The sequence below is a fragment of the Polypterus senegalus genome, chromosome 9 (genome assembly GCF_016835505.1).
Source record: "Polypterus senegalus isolate Bchr_013 chromosome 9, ASM1683550v1, whole genome shotgun sequence".
Taxonomy (NCBI): Eukaryota; Metazoa; Chordata; class Cladistia; order Polypteriformes; family Polypteridae; genus Polypterus; species Polypterus senegalus.
The window spans coordinates 136,306,271-136,333,970 of record NC_053162.1 but is presented as its reverse complement, the minus strand read 5'-3'; the positions used below and the strand labels follow the sequence as shown (position 1 = coordinate 136,333,970).

At 37.6% G+C, this 27,700-nt stretch overlaps 1 protein-coding gene and 1 long non-coding RNA gene across 2 annotated transcripts in view; both read right to left on the bottom strand.

Annotated features, from left to right (window-relative positions):
* The window catches only part of LOC120535840 (serine/threonine-protein kinase SIK2-like), an 88,698-nt gene that overhangs the window by 32,915 nt on the left and 28,083 nt on the right, over window positions 1-27,700 (bottom strand). Inside the window, exon 4 of the mRNA XM_039763951.1 lies at window positions 10,099-10,260. Coding sequence (XP_039619885.1) covers window positions 10,099-10,260 — 162 coding nt within the window. The remainder of the gene's footprint in view (window positions 1-10,098; window positions 10,261-27,700) is intronic.
* LOC120535842 lies at window positions 3,481-5,147 on the bottom strand. Its single transcript, XR_005634976.1, has 3 exons — window positions 4,995-5,147; window positions 4,169-4,289; window positions 3,481-3,818 (listed from the first exon to the last, which is right to left on the bottom strand). It is a non-coding gene; the product is annotated as an uncharacterized LOC120535842 (long non-coding RNA).

Below are 27,700 nucleotides of genomic sequence, written 5' to 3'. Positions count from 1 at the left end.
CTCATAGAAAGTATTTTACTAATTACACTGGAAGCACACATTCCTTTGTGTCCAGGTCATCTGCTTGGCACACACACACTTGAGCAGAACACAGAGATCAGCAGAGCAAATTGTGAAAATGAATACACAAAGATGTATGCTCAATACCATTGCAATGAAAAATACTACTTGAGATACGCGATTGCTTAAAGTATACAGTTTTTTTTACTTCAGAGAGTTACAACTAGTTTGTTTTGTGCACATTACAGTTTACATCAATTACATGATTAATTGCTTATTTTCTAATAATTTAACACTGACAAAGGCTATACAAGACTGGAGGAGATTTATCAAAGTATCTGAAAAGTTTGGAGTAATGGTTACAATGTCTCTTAAATATAACTTACAATGTGGGGAAAGTGCCTCCCACCTGGCATACTGGTGTGGTAGTACAGGATATGAGACTCCAGACAATGGTCAAGCCTCCGATGTAATGAACATTCTGCCCAAACACTGACAAAATCTTTTCTGTCGTATGTACACATGTACAGGAGATACACAAGTGTGAGACCAGTCTATATATGTATACACACAAACACACACAAGGATAGTGCCTGATTTGGTTTATGCAATGCAGTTAAACCACAAAATAAAAAATAAATAAATAAATAAAGGCATTGCATAGACTCTTCTTGGAATCTTTCCTGATAAGGAAATAAAGAGAATCTATCATATTGTAAGCGTAATATATATATGTAGACTTGTCTTTAGGTAAGGCACTGAGATATGGCAAGGAGTTAGAATTGACATTTTTATGTTGCAGGTTTCAGTTACAATACGTCATCCTAAGCAAGTTAGTTGTCCTGTTTAGTGAAAACATTCAGTGGGACATGAATGTGAATGGGTGTTAAACATATATTACCCACTGTCAAAATACTCTGTACTGAAGTGCTGAGGTGTACATTTTTTTTTTTTAAAACATTCCCTTTTTTACCTAGTCTTTTTTCTTCATTCAATATGTGACCTTAACCATTAAGACCACCTAAAAGGCTGATTCTCGTTGGAGAGCTTATCATTCACTGTGAAGAGGTATCTCTCTATATGTGACGTGAACACAGACTATGAATTATGCTGCCACTCAAAATTCCCAACAACACTGGAAAATATCAAGAGCTTGGACCTGGCAACAGAACGTCTACGACTTGATTATTTTTACAGTGATAAATGAGGAAAGGCGATGCGAGAGAAAAAGAAAGAAATCTGCCCTGCAGACAGATAGCTTTGTCCTCAGGCATGGCAGTCGGCTCCATTACAGGAAGTTAGAAGGACAAAAGAGCACACGATGAGCATTCAAACTCACGAGTGCTGAAGACAGACCTTGTGAGTTAATTGACTCGAGCAAAAAGAGAGCACAAAGAGGTTGGCGTCAGAAGCACACGAATCAGAAGGCAAACCTGACACACAATCACGCGCTGTCCTGTTTCCTTTTCACTAAGCTTATTCTGTGAGTCAGCACGGCTGAGTATAAAGCTCTTCTTTGCTGCCGTAGAAAGACCAGCACTTTGTTGCTGTTCTTTTTGGTCTAAAGCTGATTTGCTGTAGGTTTTGTTGACCTCAAATGCCATACCTACACTTTATGCATTTTCAAGGATGGCATCTGCCTCAAACATTTTTGCTCAGATTACTTGAAGGAGAACTGTGAACTTGGTACTGCTTTTACAGCAGCTTGAATTATATACGAGATGTTAGATTAACTGTTGACTCTAAAGTGTCTTCATATGAATGAGTGTGAGTACGGGTGTGACTATTGCTGGAATCCCACTCACTATCCCGAATCAAAAAGGTGGATTCAGAAAATGGATGGATAGAAAAAACAGGAACTGTGTTCAGTATAGAAGGAAACATTAAAAATAACACCACCATTCTGGTATGGAATACCTGCTTGGCAAGCATTTGTAAGGGCAGAGATGGCAGGTGGTAGGGACACACCTTGTTAGGGCTTGAGAATATGAAGTAAACTTATACCGTCAGAAGGTGATTATCTCTGAATGTTCGTGTGAGTTGGCATGACCAGCTAGGGGCCAGTCTATTGTACCACTGGAGTGGTACCCTAAAAGTAAATATTCACAAGGATTAGAAATAGATTTTGAAGGAGTGCCACGGAAATGTTGGAGGTCCTCCAGACCTTCACTAAGCCATATCGGGCCCCTACAAAGATGGATAGAGAGAGAGAGAGGTCCTGTTGTCTACGATAGAGGGCAGAAGGCCCGGCAAATGGCAGTCCCCAGATTTGACATATCTTGCACCACTGATATTTGTTTCATTATCTGCCTACCCCCACTGCAGTAGGGTCTCCCCAAGTATATTTAGTGTCTCTGTGCACACTAAGAAGATGTGCTAAATCCTCATGGTATCTGTCTACTTGCAGAGAGCCTCTCCATCTGCAAACATTTCTTCCACTCTCTCAGACTTTATTTCTGTCTCATGCCACACAGTTGCCAACTCTATGCACAGCAAATGCTTAGAGGTTTTCAAGAAAATGACTACCAGAAATTCATTATGCTTTGTTCAGTGACTTCATGTCAGGCCTCTACAATAGCTTCGGTTTGTTCCTTTTTAAAGTGGGTTAAATCAATGTAACATAGGCAAATAAAGTATCCAATTAAATATTATTTGTTAATGTGACAAACATTCGCTGCAAATTCTAGCAGATTTTCATATTTGAATTTTTCATGACTGGATAAATGAAATGTGTCATCACCATGTGTATACAGGAAGCTTCCACCTGAGTGATTTAAAGGGCCTCTAAATATAAAACGTATGCATAACACACTCCTTCTATCCTTTTTAAACAATCAGTGAATTTAAATTATGTTCCATGGTTCATAAAGTGGTACACAAACTTTTATTCATCCATTCATTGTGCAAATCGGTACGTGAATTTTTATTCATCCATTCATTGTGCAAATCCACTTAATCCAGTTACAAGATGGTAGTGGGCTGAAGCCCATCTTGAGAAAAGAGGGCTGGAACAGAGGTACAATCTATTGCAGAGGACACTCATACATGCCCCCACACTGATGCTTGTTAAAGTCTACGATTAAGCTAACAGGCACATTATTTAGTTACAGGGGGAAACCAGAGAGTGACCAGGTGCATATCTGAACCTAGTCTCATGGAGCGCTGTTGCAGCAACTTTAATGATACCACCATCATGTTGGTCATAGATTTTATATGACATAATTTGTTGCAATTACAAGAAAAACAAACTCCTTAAACCATAATGACTATTACTTCCAGTTCACATCCTGGATGTAATGGTCAAAGAATGTTGTTATTTTACGAAAATTCCACTTCATAAAAATGAGACGATAAATGAGCTGGACAAAAAAAAAAAAAAAAAAAATGTCAGGAACTAACAGTCTGAATTCCTTTTTGCAGAGTTCAGACATCCCTTCCCCTACCATTCCACTACTAACGTCATCTGTTGTGTTTCTTATCAAACACTTCTGATTTACTCAGTCCTTCCCTACGTGATACAATTTAAGAGGCACGCTTGTGTAGCTGAACCAGCTGCGAGATGTATTTTCTACAGAATATGGTGGTGACAACACTCAGGCCCCTCATGGCATCTGTCCTGCAAGTCTTCATCCGCTCCCTTGCATATGGAGATCTCCAATATTACCTTGAAACGAAGGAGTTACAGGCAGCAACTGAGCAGGAATCTCCAACAATGGAAAGGTAGAGCGCAGCTCTGGCGGGGCTGAATTATCAGTGCTGACCCACTTCATGCGCTGCATGCTGATCAGCCTGCATTGACGTCAATGAGCCTCTGTTGTCTGCGAGATTGAGAAGAGCTTTTCAGAATATTAGCGCTCAAATCCACCGTGCACCTGCACCCCCCAAGCCCCTCCTTCTCCCCAATAAAGTGTGAGACAAATGCATAGCTGTGCTTTTTTTCCCCCTCTGTCTACATATAACAGACAGACAGAGAAATGGAGAGAACCAAGTTGGCCACAAAGTGGCTAGCAAGACAAAAGAAACCTGAAATGTGAACATTATGAAGAGTTCTATCTGGCAGTCACAAATATTAAGAGCCTTGGGGAATTGAGAATGAAAACTGTGGAACAACAAGAAGTAATGGCGGCTATTAGATAAAACAATCACAGCTCAGAAAAAAAACACTCACCTATAGAATCATTGCACCTTTGACAATGCGGAAAACTGATAGTAAAAAGCACTGGGAGGTCTGAGGACTATGATGTATTGCTGGAGAATGACTGGGCGATGTCTCTAATATATATCCTTTCCTGTGTTCAGAAATTAACCAGATGTTATAAGATCACAACAGGGAGCTGTTAAATTAAAACTGGGGGCATGCAAGCAGCTACTATGCAAATCTCTTAACAAAAGAAAGAGGGAGATTAACTGTAGATCCTATCACTGCCTGCTAAATAGCTGCTAACACACCAACATCAAACAGATGAGTTCAACATAATAATTAATAACTCATTAAATCATCCCTAGCCAAATGTTAAAAATTCAACAGCTGTCTCCTAGGAATTTATTTAGCTTGCTACATTTTGCCACTGAGGAAGGACACTTAACAGGTTGCTCTCAGTTTGTCAGGAAAAAGTTCAGAAATAAAATAACATGTTGGTCCAGCTAGCCTTGGTCTCACTAAGCTGAGAATTAGATCATAACATTTTCATCTGCTATGTGTTAAATGTTTACTCTTAAGTTCACTTGTCATGTGGAGCCAAGCCCAGTTTGACCGAATGATCAAGGAAACTCTCTTACAACCGGATGATTATAGACATCAAATTATTTGTTGAGTCCAAAATGGTTTAACACTAAACATATAAAAATTAAAAAACAAAAGAAAAAGAAAAACAACGAACCTGCCTTGGCAGCATGCAACTTGACTTTTCTTATCCCTGTCCTACTGCAGAATGCATTACAGATGGCTAAAGCTTTGAAGAGAAATAACAAAAAGCAACTGTGATGCACCTAACCTTTCTTTGAGCCTGAAAGAAGCCTGGGGTCTTTTTTTAAGTACAGCTCTCAAATGTCGGCAACAGGAAACAGTAGGCTGGCTCCCACCTGAGCCACAGCATTTGCTAAATATATCTGGGGCCCTTAAATGTCACCCCGTCTACTAATGGCACACTCCAAGGCAGCCTGATGAAGCTGAATGCATAACAAAAACATCATAAGCCTGCCCTTTCTTGGATTTAGTCTGTCATATCAAAGTCACACTGCCACTGCAAGGATTGGAGGAAAAAACACCTGGACAATACACACACTACAGTAGCAAAAGAAAATGTCTATACACTGAAAACAATTAAACACTACACCACACAAAATTCCAGCATACCCATCCCATACTGTTTTTGATTTGTCTGGACATCAATGTGAATTTCTTTGTAAAGCGTTTTATGACGGTGTACCCTAACAATACTATAGGAAACAAACAGATTGTCCAGCATGTGGTTCTGATATCTGCCAACAGCTAACATAAAGCTAAGGGTGGAGGATGGATAAATACACACTTTGTACCAGTAATCCTATCTCCATCATAGCAGATTTCGATTATAAAGTCAGTTTCTAACTAGAAGGAAATGTTTCATTAATTTAGAAATTAATTCAATAGCAGTCAACCTTTAATCTTTATTTAAATTGTCCCCTGCCCACAGGAGGCATACCAGGCAGGATAAAATGGGGGGAATATATTTCTCAAGCAGTCTGGAATAATTTGGGAATTCTCGAAAGGCAGTTAATAAAGTTGCTGGGGATAGCGTGGCCTGATTAGCTTAGGTCAGCAATCCTCACTATGAAAAGAAGAATGAACACGATGCGTATGATATTGATGTATAATTATTTTAAATGATAGGCTTTATTTCTGCAGCTGCCTCTTTCAACCTTAGACAGATATACAGACAGACAGATCTGGCATGTGATCATCCCATATTCCCTCTCTGGGAGGCTTGCATGCATGCTAATCAAATAGTTCACAATTTGCTTCCTGAAATGTATAAGTGCTGTTGTGCATTCAGAAGATGCTGTTCTTCTCCATAAGAGCTGTGAAATTCCTAATGGTGTGAAATGATGTAAACACACAAGGGGTGTACTTCCTTCCTTTCAGCTCTCTCTCACATTAGTGTGCAATGGTGCTGCTAGCCTGACTAAAGAAAGCAGCCTCTTTCCCTTATTTGTGTACTTTAGAGTCCGGAACACATCTGGGCTGCTGTGCAAAAGAGCCTGCTGGTTGGGGTAACTTATTTGTTGTTAGTGGCAGAATTCTGGTTTACCTGGTTAAAGCCGCATAACAGAGTAACTGAGAGCTGTGGTACACATTCTGACAAACAGGAAATGTTTGTATAACTATAACATTAAATGCACTGCCAGTCACCATTTCCAAAGATGGCAGGCATCAAACTAATGTGATTACAAGTGACACCGTCAAAAAAGAACAAATGAACTGAATGTGATGACAAAAAGGATTCCAATCCTCACTCCCAATGAGAGTGATAAGAATAGCTTGCCGTTGCAGAAAGGAACAAATTGGACAGAAGACTTTGAGACAGGAATCTGAAACAGGAAAAAAAAAAAAAAAAAACTTTTCCAGCCTTGTTAAGGGGTTCTGCTCCTTAATTCCTTTCACTCAAGTGAGAAAGCAGGGGGATATGATGGGGGAATACAAACAAGTAAAAAATAAAAATGATTTAAAGTCACCTGACAGAACCACAATGCATCCACTGGGATAACTTGGTAGACTCAGGACTCCTGAGCATCTGTGCAAACTGATAAAAACAAAAGATCTTTCCAGTTCTTGTAAATTAAGACACTACTACCCTTAAAACCCACCGCAGATTCCAATTATATGAGTTATGGTGTGCACATTCCATGTCTCACGTATCTTGCTGCTGCAAAGGAGATTCAGCTCTTTAAACATAAGTAACTAAAATACAGCACTACTCCCTTTCAATCTGCATAACACACAACAAATATAAGCATTGCCAAATCTCAGCTTGCTTCCAAGGTCATGACCCTCAACACCTACTTTCCTCTTAGGCAAGCGTCACAGATAATGGACCAGTGTATCAACAATTTTTCAAGGACCTAGTGCTTTACAAGAAAAAAAACCAAAACAAACATTTAAAGAAGATAGTTTATTATCAAATATAATATGATCATGCTCTTTCTTGTCCCCACATCAAAACATGATTTTACTAGACGTCTCATTGTGCAACATTCCACTCACCCTGTTTACTTAATAAAGGAGAGCCTTGTCTGCACATTTGAAAAGCCACCTCTACATGTCATTTATGTCTAATACATAGTTTCATAATTAGAGCACAACTGCACCCCAGCATAGAATTTCACAGGCTGGCAAGCTCTGGGTTATTAACTGCTAACAGATTTGTTTTAAGGAGACTGGTAAAGAATGTGACACAAAGGGCACAAAACCATGAAATAAGTTAGGAGCCCCACCCAGCTGCGACTTTCCCGGTCACTCAGGTCCACATAGAATTCAGAGTCCAGTTTTCAATTTAGCAACTGGCTGCCAGTAAATTTTCACCTTCAGACTCCAACCGACACTTCTCTGTTAATTTTACAGCCTTGTCTACTTAGTTGACAGCTAGCATTTATTTGATGAGGGCCTTTGAACAACCTGCCCACCTCATGAACCTTTTACCACATTCCTAAATCTACTGAAGACCATGTGGAAGCTCAACAAGAGCTTTGGATTTATTTACTGAATAGAAATCTGCAGCTGAAAATTGATTGCATCGAGACATGCGGAGAAACCTCAAGAGCTTCTGGTATAATTTTGAATATGTCGTAAAACGAGATTAAAAAAATATAATGATTTTTGTGTATGTTATTTTGAAATGGACAGTTCTGAAACTACTGCATATGTTTTATTAGCATCACACATTTGGACAGCATCATATATTTAGATGCTCTAATGTGCGCTGAATGGTTGTGAAGTGTGTCTTGGTTTAAAACAAAAGTTAAAAGGTGTAATTGTAAATTAGTAATAAACATCACATTCACTTTCAAAATTCATTTTTGAAATACATGCTTATGAGAAGTAAAGTCTAAACAGACAGAATTGGCATAAGGCAGCAACCAAGGCTTGTTGGCATACTGGTTCTTTACTGGGTTCACGGATGTAGAATACACACACTGACAAACTCAAGCTACTGATCAGTCCAACATGCCAAGTTAAAAACAACTGCCAAAATTAGGTTAAACAGTATCATTCGATTGAGAATTTTTAAATAATTGAATAATGAATGGTGAATGATACATATTTCTTTTTTCTACAGCAGATCATGACACAGAGAATGACACCCATTATATAGTCTTCAGGAGCAACATCCACCTGGTCATCCTTATGTATATAGATGTCTTTTATGTGGCTGTTTTCAAGGTTGAGGACCAAAGCTACAGAACGGGCAAATAGTACACCTGGTGAAAATGTAAAACATATTTAATTTACCATTAAAATAATAATAATTCTTTGCATTTATATAGCACTTTTCTCACTACTCAAAGCACTCAGCAATTGCTCGTTAAGGAATACTTTCAATTTTAGTATTCATCAGTGCAATAAGTACTGATGTCTGTTTTGGGTCAGCTAAATATATTTAAATTATTATGACTATGCAGGGTGGATAGCCCATCCATTTATAGGCCTCTGTTTTCTAAAGTAACTTTTTTGTCAGAGAGGGCTGGAGCCTAGACAACAATGTGTACTACTTTCAGTTTTATGTGCGCACAAACCTACAACAAAACTGGTCCTGCCGTACATTTCAATTTCACCTAGCAGTGATGAGTGTTACGCAATTTTAGCTCAGCAGGGAAAATGAACTAAAGCTATTAACTGTGAAAGTAACTAATTTCTTGCATAACGGCTCAAATGAAATGGAGTGGGGCACCAAGGAGAGTTGATCTTTAACCTGCGCTAAATTACCTGGATTTGTTAAATAATTTGAGTTTGTGGTTACTTGTCAGCTGCCTTAATTAATAAAATTCATTGATTTACATTCTAAATATGACTCTGTAGCTAGTCATGTTTCATTATCGCTATTTTTATGATAGTATCACAGATTTTACTTATAGACTCATTTTAATATAGGAATAGTAACCAATTACCATAATTTACTAATAATCTTACTGACTTCTGTCTATGTTTCAGCCGTTTAAATTTGCCCACTATGGATGTGAAACAAGATGTATGAAATAAGAAAAAAAAGTTACTATTGGTGCTGTACAAGGAATGCAAGATTCACATTGAAACTCATATTCAAATTTATATGAATCAAGATAAAGTGGGAACCTTTCATTACTAGTATAACACACATGGGGAGAGTCTATCTTCACATATTGAGATTTAGATAGAATAAAATGAATCAATTTTTTTTTTAAATGCACTGCTCATGATGTTATTTTTTGAACTACTTTTTTCTTGAGAGAGAAGCAGATACTCACTCATACTGAGCATATGTACTGTTCAAGCAGCTCAAACTGTACATTGGAGATGTGACAATAATCCAGCAGACCTGTTCAAAAAACCAATGTGAACTCTGCAGTATAAAAGAATATCCAAACTGCTTGCTTACAGCAGCCAGACTATAATTTTGAAACTTTTAAGCAACAGCTCTAACCTTTTGCCATCCTACATTTATCCTAACATATCCTTCATTAGCAGCTCTGTGGTTTTATGTATATTTTAGGACTGCAAAATTATACAGGAATGTTCCTTAATTCACACATTTTGTTATAATGCATTGATGAGGATACGTTTAGCTCTGTTATTTAAAAAAAACTCCAATGCCATTAGAAGTTAAAGGCTTATGAATAAGCCAATGGATTGTTCTATTGTATTAGGAGTTACATGTTTTTTTCACATTATCATCATCTAGGTTTGCAGGTTTATTACATTTTTCATATCCATCCACATAAGACTTTAAAAATGGCATACGGAATTTCTAAAAGCCTTTTTCTCAGCCTTTTTCTCAGCAAATGCAAATCTTGGCAGGTGGAGCACATATTAAAGTAAACTATAATACCTATTATTGCCTTTATAATGAACTTATGACAGCTTACCAGCAATCTTTATGTTCATGTGTCCATCAAGCAAAAGATTTTCTGCCTTCAGGTCCCTGTGGACGATTTTTCGATTGTGACAGTATTCTACAGCTGACAGGATCTGCCAGAATTTGCGCCTGGCTTCTGGTTCACTGAGCCGGCCATGGTTTGCCAAGTAATCTACGGAAAGATGGGCAAAAAAATATATTAGATATATTTATAGCGTTAATTATAAATTTAAGTAAATCATGGGTGTAAGCTCTTCATTTTAAATTCAGACTATGACCATTTACAATACAAAATATACACAAGTTATAGCAAGGCCTGGGGTCTCTTAAATCGAATTTAGGCAACAGTGAGCAAATAATCAAAAAATAGAAAATTGTTCTTTTTATCTATTTTTTTTAGAAAAAGGAAAAAAGTCATATTAAATGTGAAAAATATATTTTTAAAATGCTATGCTACATAGGGTTCCTGAGGAAAGAGAACTCTGGCTAGTCCACACTTTAATTAGATATTTACATTAAACATAAAAAAAGACAATCCTCTTTCAGGTAGGAAAGATGAATTGGGCAGCAGTTTCCCTTTTTTCACTATCATTTTATTCAGCATTCTTAAGCACAGGGTTGATGACAACTGGTCCATCTCCTGGATGTTTTTGATTTATTAAATGTCACCAGAAGGTGATAATACTCAGGGTAAAGTCCATATGCTATGAGGGCAGGTGTCAACAGTTGGATTAGATACATCAGGCAAGGAATGAGAAAAGACTAAACAGACAATAAAACATGAGGTCAAACACTGCTTTTGCAGTAAGAATTGCTAAACAATTAGGAAGAAAAAGTCTCTGTCTAAGTGTAATAAGTAACTAGAAAAAATGTGTTTTTTCAAGAAAGACAGGTAACCATCTAACAAATGAAGTTCTGGACCTACAGACAATTTTTATTTGGATAAATCATCCTTCTTTCCATCTCTCTTTATATTTCCTCGGCTTAACAAAATTCAGTTTTATGCTGGTAGAAACTTGGAGTCTACAGCAAGATAGGAACCACTCCTAGACAGGCCAACATTCCATTGCCAAGCATTCTCAAGCATACGTTCACATTCTTTCATATGGAACCATATTAACCTAAAATATTTTTTGGGGTACAAGAGGAAAAACTGGACCTCCCAGCAAAAATCCAATGTAATAAAAATCCAAAGTATATGCTCTGCCTAAATAAAAGTAGAAATATAAACTTCCTATGGGCACAATTATGGAGTGGCTATCAGGGCAGGTCATCATCCTCATAAGCCCATGTCCTGTTACAGAATGACTCTTTGTCTCATTTTATCAGCCAGCCGCCTGGTTTATATTTACCCTGGTTTCTCTTTGATATCCGTAGAGGCCTTGAAGTCATATTTATCTTTTGATTGTGTGAGGTATTCTGTCTGAATATGGGGGGGAAGTGGCTCAGCTCAAATAACACAGTAGGGAATGCGATTCAGATTGTACTTAAGGACCCATCAGGGTTTCACAAACCCAGAAGAATGACATGCTTAAGTTTCTGAAGCTAGATGAAGGAGTGGCATACAAAGGGTTATCCAACTCACCCAACCCCATCTCCTCCTGCTGGGTTGGCTGTCAGACAGGTGAGAATGGATGCTTGGTTAGCTGCCACGTGAGGCAGAAAATGTGCAAATTGCTTTTGATGACGCACGCATGTTGGCTGTTACTGCAGGGCGGTGATCAAAGTTTGGGAGTGTGTAGTAGTTCTGTACTGCACATAGTAACTTCCTATCAGCAATAAATGATGAAAAGAAAGTGTGGAACAGTTGGGAAGAGACAAACATACATTCTATTTACACCCGACATGTAAGCAAAGAAACGTTGAACAACAAGCTACAACATATCACTCATCTCATGTTCGTCAGAAATCTTACAGAGAATGGGCAAAGAGTGTAATAACAGCTGAATCTGTGGCTTCTTGTGACCTTTCAATAAGAAGTCTGAGATGTCTATTAAAAAATACTCAGAAAGCTGATTGTAAGTTTAAATCATCCACTGGACAATTGAAGAGCAATGATATAAATAACATCTGCTATTCTTAAAGGTTAAGTCAAACTCCATTTATATAATTGCATCAGTAACTGTAACACTCTGGCAATTCACTTCTCTGTGGTGAAAAAAGTCAAACTAACATCCTATAGTTTTAAATTATGAACGCTTTTGCTATTGAAGGTTACATTTATGAGCAAGAATGCTGTAAGGGAGTTACAACAAAAGGTCTTGTCCCACAGGTAGTTTAGTCTGGCCCTGGCACTCCTTTCCCAGACCTCTCAGAAAAAGCAGCAGGAGTGACATGACACAAAGGACATACAGATTCCAAAGTGCCTAGTGTTGAATGCTGGCACTAAATACTAGTTTGGCACGTGAAGCACACCTCAGCCTCACTTTGTCTGGGACTTGCAAACAGTAGCGTTAAATGATTCACTCAGCATCTTGAAAATGCCAGAAAGACTGACATGAATTGAGAAGATTGATGATTTTTTAACATGTGAAAATAAGAGAAAGGTTTAAAAAGATTGGACAGCAATGTATGAGTGAGTATAAGCAATCAACCCACTGATTATACGACGCAAAAAACTTCAACATTAGAAATACATTCTACTGAAGGAAAAAAAATGGATATGGACATGGAAATCACAATTCATGTGGAAATGGACACAAGGACCAGCCTTTCTGAGCTCAACATAAATGTTCAAAATAAGCTGTTAGGATTGTTTATCACTATTTTGTGTGGTGTCAGCAGGATTCTTCCATTCATCAATTCATTAAACATGCTTATTCCACTACTGAGTCATAGTGGGTGTGTGACCCCAGCCTGGCTATGAGTAAACAAAGAGACAAACAAATCCTGGACCCACCCACACTCCCCCATCGTGGCCCAAATTAGTTAACAGTTTTACAGTTAGTTTACAGTTAACCTGTAAATCTTTTACATGTGGAAGGAAACCAGAGTACCCAGGGAAAACCCACATAGGCATGGGGAAAAAAAAATATGTAGACTCCATGCAGACATCGAGTATGCTTATATGTACACAAAAAAACCTGAATAAGGTGAGCAACCTGGTTAACAAAAAACCTGGTTTCTTAAACACCTCCGTTTATATGCACAAGTAAACTTCTGGAGTTCTCATTTTCTGGCTGCTTCGTCACCTGGTCACACGGTTTAAACATATTTATAGGCGATAGCTGGATGAAAACTAACCTGGCACCTTATTGTTGTTTCTGTTATTGGATTGCACATTTATCTTGCGGATGCTTCCACCATCTTCTAACAGTGGCTACTGGAAATGTGTAACAGAGTACAATAGATATGACTACAAAATCCTTAATTGTAACCCAGTTCTGTGTTTAAATAGCTAAATAACTGGGTTACGTCTAGGGAAACCTACACCTGTAAACATGGTTTCTCTAACCAGAATAAGGATCTGCATAGTGCGAGTGCCATAATGGGTGGATTGGCATCCTGACTGATCGGTATGGAGGGCAACTCATTGCCCCGCCAGCAAGAATCTCCTCAATTCATATCCCAGTTGGGGTGAAAGAATAATGTATCGACTGAGCAACAATGGGTATCAAGAACAGTTCATCCCCCCCATACGAGAGGTGGCAGTGTTCCACTGGTTTGCTTCCAGTTTGGATATCCACAGGGTTGCGCAGGACCTATGGTTCAGAAGAGCAGCCCTGCTGGTGTTCTTGGGTGCTTGTCAGTGGGTGCTGCCAGGAGAGGACCTACCTATGATGCACAGCTTCCAGATGACTCGTAAGTGCTTCAGTTGTGCAATGTTGTAGCACCAGAAGTACTCCCGGGTCCAACATAAAAGGAGGTGTCAGAAGGAAGGGGGCAATGCCCACAAGGAGGAATAAAGGGAGATGGGAAAAGTGTTTTTTTTACAATGTACTGTGATGGACTGAGCCTTTTAAGTTACTGGTATAAAATAACTTTACCCTGGTCCTGTGCTGGTGGTAGTTGGCATTTTTTAGGAACCAGGTTTCTGTTATTAAACCACATGTAAACACACTGACTGAATGGGCTAGGGCTTATACCCGGGACTGTAGAGATGTGAGGAAGCAGCACTAATGATTTCACAACCCTGACCTATTACTAATTACTCTCTCAAAAACAGCACTGGATCAAAATTGTGACCAAATTTCCTAAAATGAGGTGCATGAGGGCAAGATTATGGAGCGTTTAATAGGCGTGAGTGACAGCTTCAAATCGCAAACGCCAAAATGGACAACAATATAGGTAGAATGAAGGAAAACTAATGGCAAAATCCTAGATAAATAAGTTTCCTAGTGGTGTCAGTTTTAACCCAAACAGCACTGAATTTGGCAGCCTCATTAAACTAGTAAGTAATATAGCACAACTTGAAATGAATCGAGAGACTGTCCAAGGAATTCTAGTAGGGATCTCCCATAGCACAATAGTCAACAGCTTCCCTATAACTTGCACAATTAATCATTAACGAGGTGTGGCCTCCACTATTTGCACCTTAAATTACGAGACAAACAACAAAGAATGCACAATGGTGAAGTTTCTTAAAGTTAATGCAAAATGGGCTCAAGAAAATGAATAGTTATCAAAAAAAGGAAAAAAAATGAAAGAATGTCTCGTAAACCCTTATCAGGAGTCTTCTTGAATCCCATTTGCAAATTTTTCCTTTCAGACACTGACTGTATTTACAACTCTTAAGGTTTCAAAAATCTGCAGAATACGCCGCACATTTTTTTCTCTCTCTTGAAATTCACAGTCTTTGGTTGCAGTTGGCACTAAATCTGAGGATCTCCAAGGATGGGGTTGTGGCAACAGAGTTTGCTTTTTAAGATACTTATTTGGTCCTTCTGAAGGACACCTTTTGTTTAATGTCCTACTACTTTTAATTTGAGTGTGAGAGAGTTTCACAAAGAGATTGTGCAGTCATTAGTGCAAAATTCTGAGTGACATTCCTTTCAATATTCATTTTAGTGTTCTTATTGTGTTTATGTGAGGTTTCCTCGGGTACTCGGGTTTCCTCTGACATACCTAACCCATTCATGTCAGGGTAACCAGTGTTTGTAAATGGCATAATGCGGGTAAGCATGCCATGCATCCCAGGCCAGTTCGTACTTTTAACACAATGCTTCTGAAAATACATTCTAGCTCTTCATGTGCTCAGAAAAATCAATGGACAGTTTGATTTGAAAACATTCACTATTAAAAGTCAAGGAAAGGAGCTTTAAGGGGAACAGATTATCTCCTCAGGTACAGCCAGATGGTGTGGATGGAGGAGTTGCTCTGAGGTTATGTTGATGCCAATGAAATGTTAAAAAGTATATACTTTTATCAGTCTGTTTTCTTATCAATGCCTTGCCATTTGATGGCCAATTTGGACACCTAGAAAAAGAAAGGCAAGTAAAGGTTTGTTGCTAAATAAGGCCACTTAACATGTATAAGATAAAACTATGGTATCAAAAGGGCAGAACAACATTTCTTATACACTTCCACTATTGTACTCCTGTAAAAGAAGATTACAAAATTTAAAAAAATTAAATAAGATCATGCAAAATATCTACCTTACCTAGTAGGTAAAAAACAAAATGTTGCCAAAGGGTGCCCAGCTAGTAATAAGTTACCAGTAGAAAGGTCACCAAGAATGTGACACAGGACAGAGTAAAGTCCCACAGAAAAAACGTTAGCAGGAAGAAAACCACACTGGCAAGGGAAAAGCTACTGAACATACCAACTGAACACAACTTTTAGCACTATGTGCTTCTTAACTATGAATATGTTAGAATATGCAGCATTAAGAAATAAAGTTCTATTCAACATAAATATGAACACTGAGCATTTCTGTAATTACTTTCAATTTGAACACCTAGAAGGAATTAGATGAATGATCAAAGTAACATTCTATAAAAATACACACATACTATATCACAATGTTGTTTTTAAAATAGTTTAAAATACAGATTTGACCCAACTAAGAAATCCCATTTTCTAGCAAAACTACAAGACACTTTGACAAATTTTAGATGTGGTATTGTGTTTTCCTTAGATTTGACGTCAATGTTTCAGTGACAAATCAGAATTAAATGATTAACAGGACAAGGGTGTCACATTGATGCATTTGTGAGATTAAGTGTGTATTTTTTGAGAGGGTGGGCTTTAACAAGGGATTCCAAAATTACATAGCAAGGATAGATATGAGCTATGTTATGTTGCCAGCATTCTGGGATTGCACAATAAACTCTGGCAAACCTCCTTTAATGTTTGCATTCGATGGATGTTGAAAAAATTGTAATTGATTTAAAGACTGACGACAGCAAAGATATTGTGGCCTCTATATCTAATCTTTTAAAGTTAAAACTTGCCATGGGGTCATTTGTACAACATGTCTAACCCGGGAGTATAAGAACATCAAAAAGGATGTATTTTTGTTGTTCAAGTACACAATAAAAGGTTTGGCCATGAAGATACAAACAGATGATGAAATGACGCACTCTGGGTGGGCACCACGATACCTGCATGCAAGCATTCTGAAAAAGAGAAAACAGGCAGCATATCTCAACCAAAAAATGCATTTACCAACACACAGGCCCGTGAGGTGTTACCAGAATGGACTGTAAAAGATATTCAGTATATGAACACATCCATCAAAATCTATAATAATTCATAAGAATTATGAAGAAATGCTTTTCTTTTTTTAAGCAATCTCATGTCTTATGTTCAGAATTTATTATATTTTATCAATAAAAGATAGAAGCAAACCATGTCCTGCTTTTAAAAGCATTTCAAAGCACACATCCATAAGATCACCACAATAATGAATGCTTAGCACATCAAGTTTGATACTACATAATCTATTAAATAAAGAAAAAGATTATTAAAGCCAGTTAACACTTCTCAGTGATAAGCCAGTGTCCCAGGCCTATTGGCCCTGTTTCAGTCTCCAGGATGCTGCCTTGCATGAGCAGCATTCCAAAATTCAAACATAATGCTCCTGCCAATAAATACAGGCACAAGCATAATTAGCATTGTACATTTGTGCCAGTTTTCAAATGCAGCATGATCTGGTGGCTAAGACGACATGGCTAAAAATCTGCCACTGTAATTTTGGCCACAGACTGACAGTATGACTTTGACTGAGGAACTCTAAAACAACTCCAGCTGAAGCAATAAAAGGGTAAATAATAAAACTATCTGAAAAAAATAAATGCAGAAAGAATACGGAGTTTACCGGAGCATCATTTTTTGACATATTGCTTATTTTTGCAAGGACCATATAACAAACATGGTCTGTAATATGCAGTACTGGACATTGACATTCTTCATTAGTCACACCCATGTGGCCACTTCAGGAATTTTTAAACAAAACCATAGACACTTTATAAAAGCAAACGTTATTTGTATACTTTTTTGAAATCTGAATGATTATCTGATTTGATTTTGAATCTGGTTGATATGTCCTTGGAACGAGGTGATTGACTCAAATGCAGAACCATGTCCCCTTCAAACATGACTAACATGGAGACAAAGCCACCCAAGTAGGCATTACATTATTGATGATGCACTTGTCTGTTATCATTCATAGTCATTGATAATTTTTGAAAAGTAATGTCATAGGTTTTTGAAGGTTTATTTAAAGAAGCCAGGTACAGCAAAAGTATCTACAACCACTTACAGGCAAATTTGATCAATTTTTATGAATGTGCCTTTTTCCATTACATAATAAAAAAAACGGCATTACTTTTTTCAACAGCATCAGACAGATGTCAGGAAGTGATCAGATGAGACGCCAGTCCATTACAGTGCACACACACACACCCACCACCAACTGAAAGAAATTACTTAACCAGACATTCTTAAAACTTAAATACCTGGTGAAAAGCCACACAGACGTGGGCAGAATGTGTAAACTTCATACAGGCAGTGATCAGACAGGGAATAAAACTCAGGATCCTAAAGCCGTGATGCAGCAAAGCTAGCTACTACCATCTCTGCATTTTCTCCTGAAACACCACCCCAAACCCAAAATGATAGAACCACCTGTCTACCTATGCTGGTTTGTAAAAAGGCCTGTCTATTAATATCTGGGGGCTAAGTCATTACTAAAACTGTTCCATGTCATCTGCCTGCCTATTTTATGTCCATTCCGATCCTGGCAATTATCCATCAGTTGGATAGCAAAAAATACCAAGTATGACAGGAGGTTGAGAAACTAAATGAGTAGTGCAGGCAAACCAACTAATTCTATTTGAACTACGTCAAACTCAGCATAACTGAAGAACACATAAACACATGGCTTCTCTGGCCACATACTTGTATTTACAGTGCAGTAAAAATAAGAATGATAATGGAAGCCTTACTAATCGGGAGCCATTTTTCATTATGGTTCTTGCTCACAAGAAGAAAAATAAAGATTCTTGAACATGCCCCAATTCTTTGCAGTTATTTTGAATCTTATCATAGCTTTTAACCTAGGGCTATACTTGCCCTTTGGTTCACATCTGTTAATTTATGAGCTGCATGTTTTTCAAAACACAGATGTTTCGATTAGCAACAATATTAGTGCCATGCCACTGCTAACAGGTGCCATCATTGGAAGGTGAGATTCACATCTGACACAGTATATAGTGAGCCATATTTCCATTTAGTAAGGCCTCGGTTCAAAAACGCAGTATGAATATGAATTTCTGAAATTTTGTTTACCGACACAACACTTTGTTTGAATTGTACATTAAAACAGATATGGAGAATGCACATTTATATGTTGTACAGATTTTGATTAAGATTTTTAGGTTAGGCACCATGTATGTGACAGGTGAAAGTGCACCTTTTGCAGGCGGCTCCATCATTCTACCATTTGTCCAGTAAGATGCAGATTACCAGTGACATTATATTGCCAACTTGTACCATAATGGATTTGTGAGAAATGCCTTTCAAGCAGTCCTGGGATGGTGTGTCAAGAAAGGACGGTTGAGATATGCACTGAGCCCCTTTAAATATCCTCCATTTTTAAAGCCCACTTTAATCCAAATACTTATAGGGTTGGAGCCTATTTTACCAATCTGTACTAATCTCTACTATTCTCTGCTGTCTTTGCCGTTTCCCCAAAGTGGCGATCTACACCACTACCACCCGATTAAGGCATCATACGGCTCCCTGTGTTCATGGATTTAAAGCGGGTGTCTCAGCTGTCCACAAGACCAACATCATCAAATGCTATCATGTGAAGCATGAAAACAATGAAGACTGATTTACGACTACTTTATTTATGTCAGATAGAGTGCCCAGTAGGGGCTGCATGGTCTTTTTGGCATTGGAAACCCTGCAGATTTTTTTTATCTCCGGCCTAACTGGAGTTTTTTGTTTTATTTGTTTTTTCTGTCTTCCTGGCCATCTGACCATACCATTTTCCTTTGTTGTTTATTCTTTAATATTATTGCCTAATAATTTTTGTTTTTCGTTTAACTATCTTTTTGTTGTCTTATAAAGCACTTCAAGCTACATTGCTTTTATGAAAATGTGCTATATAAACAAATATTGTTGTTTCTGTCGTGAAGAGGAAAGCCGAGTTGGATGAGATGACTGCACCCAATAGTCAAAAGCAGCAGGAACATTATCAATCAATGAAACAGGATTTTCTAATTTAATGGGAAACATGAGGTGTTAAATATGGAGAACTTTTTTGTATAAATATATAAACAAACATATTTGGGATTTAAAAGATTAATGGTTGCATGATTGTTTTGAATGTCTGTGTAAAGCAAAATCAAACTCACAATCGTTCTCGTATTTGTTTTAATTTATGATCATCCATGTTGAAAACAAAACCAAAAAAAGGTTATGAAATTAAGTCATGAATAAATATGGTGACATTAAAATAACTGTAAAACAAGAAAAGTTAAATTTGCACTTATTTGCTTCTCTGCTTTTTTTTTTTTTACAATTAATATAATGGGTCACAAGCTTTCATGTTGACAGCAAAGACTTTCTTCTTCTCCATTTTCCAAATTAAGACAAATCAGTTATAAGCATGTGTGTCAAGCAATTTGCAATCTTTCACTTTTCTCAGTTTTTTAGTTATGATAATCAGTCATAAGAATCTGTGTCAACAGTAACATTAACAAATCAAAAACTGTAATTTTCTCTTCTTTTCTTTTATGTTATGATAATCAGCAATCATCTGTGCTCATTTTCAGAGTAAAACTAAAAGCATAACTTTGTTTTTTCATTTCTTTTGTAAACATTAGCATAAACAAAACTGTCAAATGATTTTAGCATGTTGTAGATTCACAGAGCGAGCGTTTGCAGGAATGAAAACTTAATGACAGAAGCTCATACCATCCTGCCAACAGTCAAATACTACCAAAACAAACAGTAGGAAATACATGTTTCAATTTTTTCAACAATGGAGTAACAAAAAAATAAATGTGTGTACATTTATTTCTTTTTATCCTGAAATACATCAAACAAAAATGATAATTATGGTTCTGAGACGGTAATATTGTTTACATGAGGTCTATATGCACAAAATAGCATTCAAAAAATTGCAGGCCCTCTTTTGAAATAAAAATGTACATACATGAAGTATAAGAACAAGGCACACTTAGCTAAATTTAATGTGTGCACCCCTCTAATATATGTGGCAATGCAGAAAATGTTCTTGGCTACTAGTGTAACTAAATAGGATGTGTGCCCTGCTTCTTCAAAAAAAAGTGTTGGATAAACAAAAACTGCAGGCTAAAACCAATCCATATTATCAGAAAGGGGCCCGGCTACTGCAATTGATTTACACCACTCTTCAAATCATAATTCATTAATAGTACTAACATGTACTGAATATTTTAATGCTCTCACTTTCCTGACTATGAAGTATTTGAATTTCCTAGATTTACCTCAAGTATTAGAAAAATCACTAGAGTCTTTCAGAGCCTACCAAAAATGGATATGTAAAAAAGTATGTCATGGAAAGGATATAATCAAAGAAGGTAAATGAGCACAGGAAGGCCAGGGGACAGCGTTTGGTGGGCAGGCTGAAATAAATCACACATTCTGGGCCACTTATTTAAAGACTCTTCTTGTATTCATAGTGAAAAGGGCTAACTTATTTGTATTCTTTTTTGTTGCTATTCCTGCATGCTAGACTTCAGTGTCTCTCAGGCCAGGGAAGTGACAGAACACACTGAAGCATATATCACATCTTGGTATTCATGAGTACCTATGGTGGCTATTTAAACTGTGAGCTTGGATTCTTCTGGAATTTCTAATATTTTGGTTCTTTGCTGTCATAAACATATAAAAGAAAACAATTTTAAAAATGCAGGAAGAAACAGGTCTGATGATAGAAAACAGAGCCATATCTTTCTCCCCTTCTGAACAGGCAAGTTTTTGTTCTGTCATTGCCTGTCATTAGTTTTTCTGATTTATTTTTTTTTTCTCCATGCAAAACTTGGCTCCAGAGCAAGTCACAAGTGTTGCTGTGACCCTTCTTTAACACTGTGTTCCCCCGGGATGTACCGATGCATAGCTAGTAGGATTCCTCTCTGCAAAACTGAAGTTATACCGACGCCATCACTGCAGAATTGCCTCTGCGGTGATGCGGCTGAGCTGTTAACTAATTGGGTGACCTCTAGACACATTTTACCAAGAAACCAGCAGTCAAGTGAGCAGTTTTTCTGTTATGTCAAACAAGTGAATTAATTAGCAGTTACAAAAAAAGAGACTCCAAAGACTGGCACAACATAAATGCTATTGCCATAATGCTCTATTCTGAACTATTCTAGCATCACACTGTACCCCAGTGGGTACCCTCTTTAAAACATTTGCATGACCTCTTGCTGCTTTTCAACATAATTATTAATGTAATTTAACTAGAGCATGGGTGCAGCAGTTCAAGATGCTCTTCAAGTCTGGAATACGTTTGTTGGTTAGCACATGCCAAAGTCATACGATAACCAGTGTAAATGCAGGTCAAAATGAGCCCCGGTAGGTAAACCACATTTAATATAATATGCTTAACAACATGGGAGTGCAGATGTAAAGGAAAAAATAAAACAATCAGCTGGTTTATTTTTAAGACAACACACCAGAAGATATTGTGTTGCTAAGTTGTGGTGTGGCAATTTGTAGTTTTTGTTTTTCTAAATGCAATTCTACAACCTTAATAAAATAAGCATTTTTGAGCTTTTATCCTGATTTTGGTCTATTGCAAAGAAGAGAAAGGTTTTTTTCTTTACATGGGAAGGTCTGTTGTGGTTAATTGATTTATGAATAATGCATGTTACATAGATAAAGTCACAATCAAATTTAATGCACCACACACTAACTATATGTTGTAATTAAATTATTTTGTAATCTTGTGCAGCTCAGGTAAAGTATCATTATTTGCTTTGCTTTAATAATTAAAGTTATATATATAAAGTTATATATATAAAGTTATATATATAAAGTTATATATAGATAGATAGATAGATAGAGAGATAGAGAGATAGAGAGATAGATATAGATAGATAGATAGATAGATATAGATAGATAGATAGATATAGATAGATATAGATAGATAGATAGATATTTATAAAGCACTTTAAAAACAACATCAAGGCTGACCAAAGTGCTGTACAATAACAACCCAACATATCAGACACTGAAAACCAAAAGGTTAAATGAAACAGAAGCACATAAACACATAAGAACTGAAGAGATTCTTAATAAAAAGTATACAGATAGCCAACATATCATACTGGGTTAAAAGCCAGAGAGTAAAAATGTGTTTTTAAAAAGGATTTATAAATAAAGTAATATAGATACAGTATATGAAGTGATGTATACTACATATATATATATATATATATATATATATTATATATATATATATAATAAAGCAAATAATGATAAAATAATTCAATTACAACATATAGTGAGTGATGCATTAAATTTGATTGTTATATACTACATAACACCCTACATAAAAAAAGAAAAGAATGACTTTGGCTTATCTCTCTATCACATGGGCTGACTAGAGACTGCTCCAAGGCTGGTTGCCCTGTGGCTGACCCTGGGTGTAGACTTGACCCATCTTAGGCAGTAAGTGGGTTAACATACTACAACATATGGCAAAACTAAACTGCTTGTAGTATTTCCCTTTTGTAATATTTTTTGTAATGAGCTCTTCTTTCTATCTCTTGAACATTATCTTATATGGTGAACTTTCACCTGAACCTTGCAACACCACACTTCATAATACAACCACAGTCAATAGAAGCACTGGCTGGTTCGGTGGAAAAAAATGTCAGTTACATAATGAGCTTCCAGTGAAATCTAAACCTTTGACCTTGTATTTTGATATTTACTTTTTAGCACACCAGACCAGATTTCTCCTGCTTTCAAAAGCTTTTTTTAATTCCGAAAAAGTATTGTTTCTTATTTGTATACTTGACAGGATTGATGAGAATAAGGTTACCATTTGCACCTCTGTCTAGGTCTAATAACTTGATAACTCATAAAGATCTGGGGTTGTTTAATACAGGAAACATCATTCTCTCTATGCTTATTAATTTAAGTATTTATTATAAAGGTTCTGAATTTAACTTTCCCATAGTGGTATCCTGCATGAGGTCACAAAGGGTTATAATATAAATCTGCAGCAACAGGTGCCTGGCAGTAAGCCGCCTTAAGTTGGACACTCATCACAGTCATTACAGGGCACACACTAATTAGCACTTGCACGTGGTTTGGGACAACAATTAGACGGCACATACATTTTAGATCATGGCAGGACAGGACACTAGAAGGCTTAAACAAAATCTACAAGGACAGGAAACAGACAGGAAAACTGTAATCAGAACTACTGTATAGCCCAATCACTGAAGTAGAAAAGTTCCACTATGCCATCTTTTTATTTGTTTTTACTTAATGTGAAAAAGCACATGTAAACAACTCTTCATCTCAGACTTGTTAGTTTGCACGTTTGGCAGGAGATGTGTCATGGTCATGAATTTGCTGCTGACGTGATTGGAACTTTACTGTAATGTATGGTTGTCATCACAAAAGGATTGAGTGGCTGGCACCATAGTTGGAATGGCTATGTGTAGTAAGGACTGCAGCTGTCTGGGATTCAGATGCCAACCTCTTAACTTTAAGTCTCACAATCAGTAAACCTGTTATTGCACTGTTCTCATTAAACTCAGTCAGCCAAGGAAGGGTTAAAAATTAAGATATATTCTGGTTAGGCAAGTAAAACGTGGAAGCAATATTGAATGGACAAGAGGGAAAGAAAACATGATGCCTCTTGTGATGTTGTACAGAGGTCACCATCCTGTGGGTCCACTCAGGCACTGCCTTGAAAACGTTTCCTGCTGAGATGCCATCACTATCACATCTGGAAAGCATTTTGACCGGCTGCCTAAAGCCAGAGGACCAAACAGCATATTTTACCTGTGGCACAGAGGAAGTCAGCTGTAACAGCAGTCAACTGTAACTTGAAAAGGAGTGTCTTGCACTAAGATGCCTGGGGCTTTGTTTGACGTCAGCAGTGTAACCCCATTAAGAAGGCAATAATCCAGCAGGGCTGCTAAACCTTACCAGTCAAGGCACATTGCGTGCAGATCAGTGTCCTGCTGCTAGCAAGCTGGCTTGATTGCTTGTTTGTTACTGTTTCCATCAACTCTGAACAAGTGCATTAGCCTTAGATGAAGGAATTAAGGAGGTCATTTAAACCACTAGTGAGGCAGAAGGTGATAGTGGGCAGTGTTTGCCAGACTCTGAAGTCAGTTAGTATCTGAGGCCCCTTCTTAATATGTTTGCATTACTTGATTCAAGCAGAAGCAAATAACTTTCATGGCTGCTACTTTATGTCATTTAGTCAGTTTCTTTTTCCAAAACGTGTAACATAGTACTGGATTTTTAAAAGTCTGGGATAGAAAACCTTCTGAAGTTCATAATGATCAATGACAATATAACCAAGACTTGTCACAAACAAACAACTTAATAACCTTCCGTTCATACAAAATCTTATTTGTATAGCTGCTCCACAATCAAGTGTATCAGATTAGGCCTATAATCCTAAACATAGAACCCGCAAATGACACTGCAATAATATTGCAGATACAACCATTCTGTGCAGTTTAACTCAAGGTGTTCACTTGTTTTGTTTGTTGGAGATGCCAACACGGCATACACAGGCTAAAAAAAACAACATCAGAATAGGTTTAACTGATCTATTTCACACAGAAAGCTAGCTTGTTCAGGACCCCAGAAGGCATATGCTAAGTAACTCTGTTAATGGACAAACACTGTCTCGTCTAAACACAGCTTTGGTGTACTGAAAGTAGCAGGAAACTATTTAGTAGTCTGCATCATTCAAATGGGCTACAACAGCTGCTCCAAACCCAAAAACTAAATAATTAAAATGGGAGTGCACAGGATACCCTTTGACTTGTTTTCAAGGAATCATTTATGAGTTAAGTTTCAAGTGGACTAAAGAAACTGTCTTAGTGTCAGTGGCCATAGCGCTGGATTAGAGAGGAAAAGAACAAGGAGAGGACAAAATGAGCTATAGGAGTGATTGAGCTCTGCTTTAACCTGGCACTGGCTAACTTTTACCCAAGAACATGCACAAGTATTTCACATTTTCTGAATGAGCACCTATCTGGTCTGTATGATAAAGGAGCATTTACAGGCCCTTAAGAGGCACAAGCTAGAGCCGTGTTACTAATTTCATACAGCTGTCACGTGCACAATACTTTATCTTAGTTCTACATAGTGCTTTTCATGGCCAGCTCTATCACAAGGTGCTTTACAAAGCAAATACTGAGATTATAATTTGAGATCAAAAAGATCTGAATGTGCAAAGAGATTACCAGACAGAGTAACTACATGTTACTCATGGATGAATTTAGCAACATTTTTGTTCTGAATTGATTAGACAATACTGTCTACAGGGAGTAAAATGATTTAATCAAAAATGTATTCTAAAAATGGCTATAACACATACGCAAAAGCAGCACCAATTGAAGAGATGGTGTGTAGGTGAGGTGACTTTTACAAAAAAAAAAAATCCATCCATAATTCAAACCAATCTATACTAATAAAAGGCAAAGCCCTCACTGATTGACTGAATGAATGACTGACTGACTCATCACTAATTCTCCAACTTTCTGTGTAGGTAGAAGGCTGAAATTTGGCAGGCTCATTCTTTACAGCTTACTTAGAAAAGTTAAGCAGGTTTCATTTCGAAATTCTATGCTAACGGTCATAACTGAATCCTACTTACGTACATATATACGGCCATAGCCTGCAGCTCGGTCGCCGTGTGAGGCGGAGTTGCGTCCCCCATCACCACACCTCCCATGTAGTTGGCTGCCTGCCTATATTGTGTCCCCCATACCCCCGCCTTCCACGAAATTGAGTGCCTGACCATATAAGGCCGTCCGTCAGCAGCAATCCAATAGACATGCTGCCGCTAAATATTCACAGGCAAATCAAAAAGTTAATACCGGGAATGCCTGTTAAAAATCTTAGATTCACGAGTAGCGATTTGGGTGGTGAGATGTCTATCGAGGTGATCACTGTAATATTTATATGTCATTGAAGTGTATTATTATCAGGCATGGTTTAGGCACCTATGTCATCAGGAAGGCACCAGAAAAAGGGACCTCAAGGTTACTATTATGGAAGTTAATTTAGAGCACGGATGCTGTGAATGCAAGAGCTGTAATAAATAAAGTTTCCCAACATACTTTAAAAGAAAGTCTTGCCATCGTTTCATTTTTCACAATTTGTGAAAACAAGACATGGTGTCAGAATAGAGGACAGTCATGGATTTTGTTGGAGTTCCCTTGCCACGAATTGACTGGGATTCTCTTAACCTGCCTGGAGAATGGAAAAAGTTCTGACAGCACATGGGGCTGATGTTTTCTGGCCCCCTAAAAGGCAAAGACGAGAGTGAGAAATGTAGCTACCTGCTCCTGTGGACTGGGGAAAAAGGAAGAGACATTTTTAACACATGGACTCTCACCCAGGAGGAAGCCAAGATACTAAAAACTTATTATGACCGTTTTGAGGCATTTGTCAAGCCCAAGATGAATTCGATATTCAAGTTTAATGAGAAGACGCAGGGTATAAATGAGACTTTTGATCACTTTGTAACAGAGTTAAAATTGCTGGTGAAGGACTGTGCTTATGCAAACGAAGATGAGATGGTCAGGGATAGACTAGTGTTTGGCACAAACTCAGCGAGAGTGCGAAAGAAACTTTTAAGTGCTGGGTCTGAGCCAACATTAAATAAAGCCATGGACATCGCAAGATTACACGAGATAGCACAAGCACAGCTGAGAACCTTCGATGCATGTACTCCAAGCGGCTCACGTGAACTGACTGTGAACGCAGTACGCAGACAACAAGCAAGAGCTCCAAAGAGCGCTGGACAAAAAACGCATTACGCAATTGAGAAGGCAGCAAAAGAATATGAAGCGAGTGACGCATACAAGCATATTCATAAGTGCAGCTACTGCGGAAATAAAGCACACGGTGGAAAAAGTCCATGTCCAGCTAAAGGAAGACAGCGTAAAAAATGTGGTAAATTGAACCAC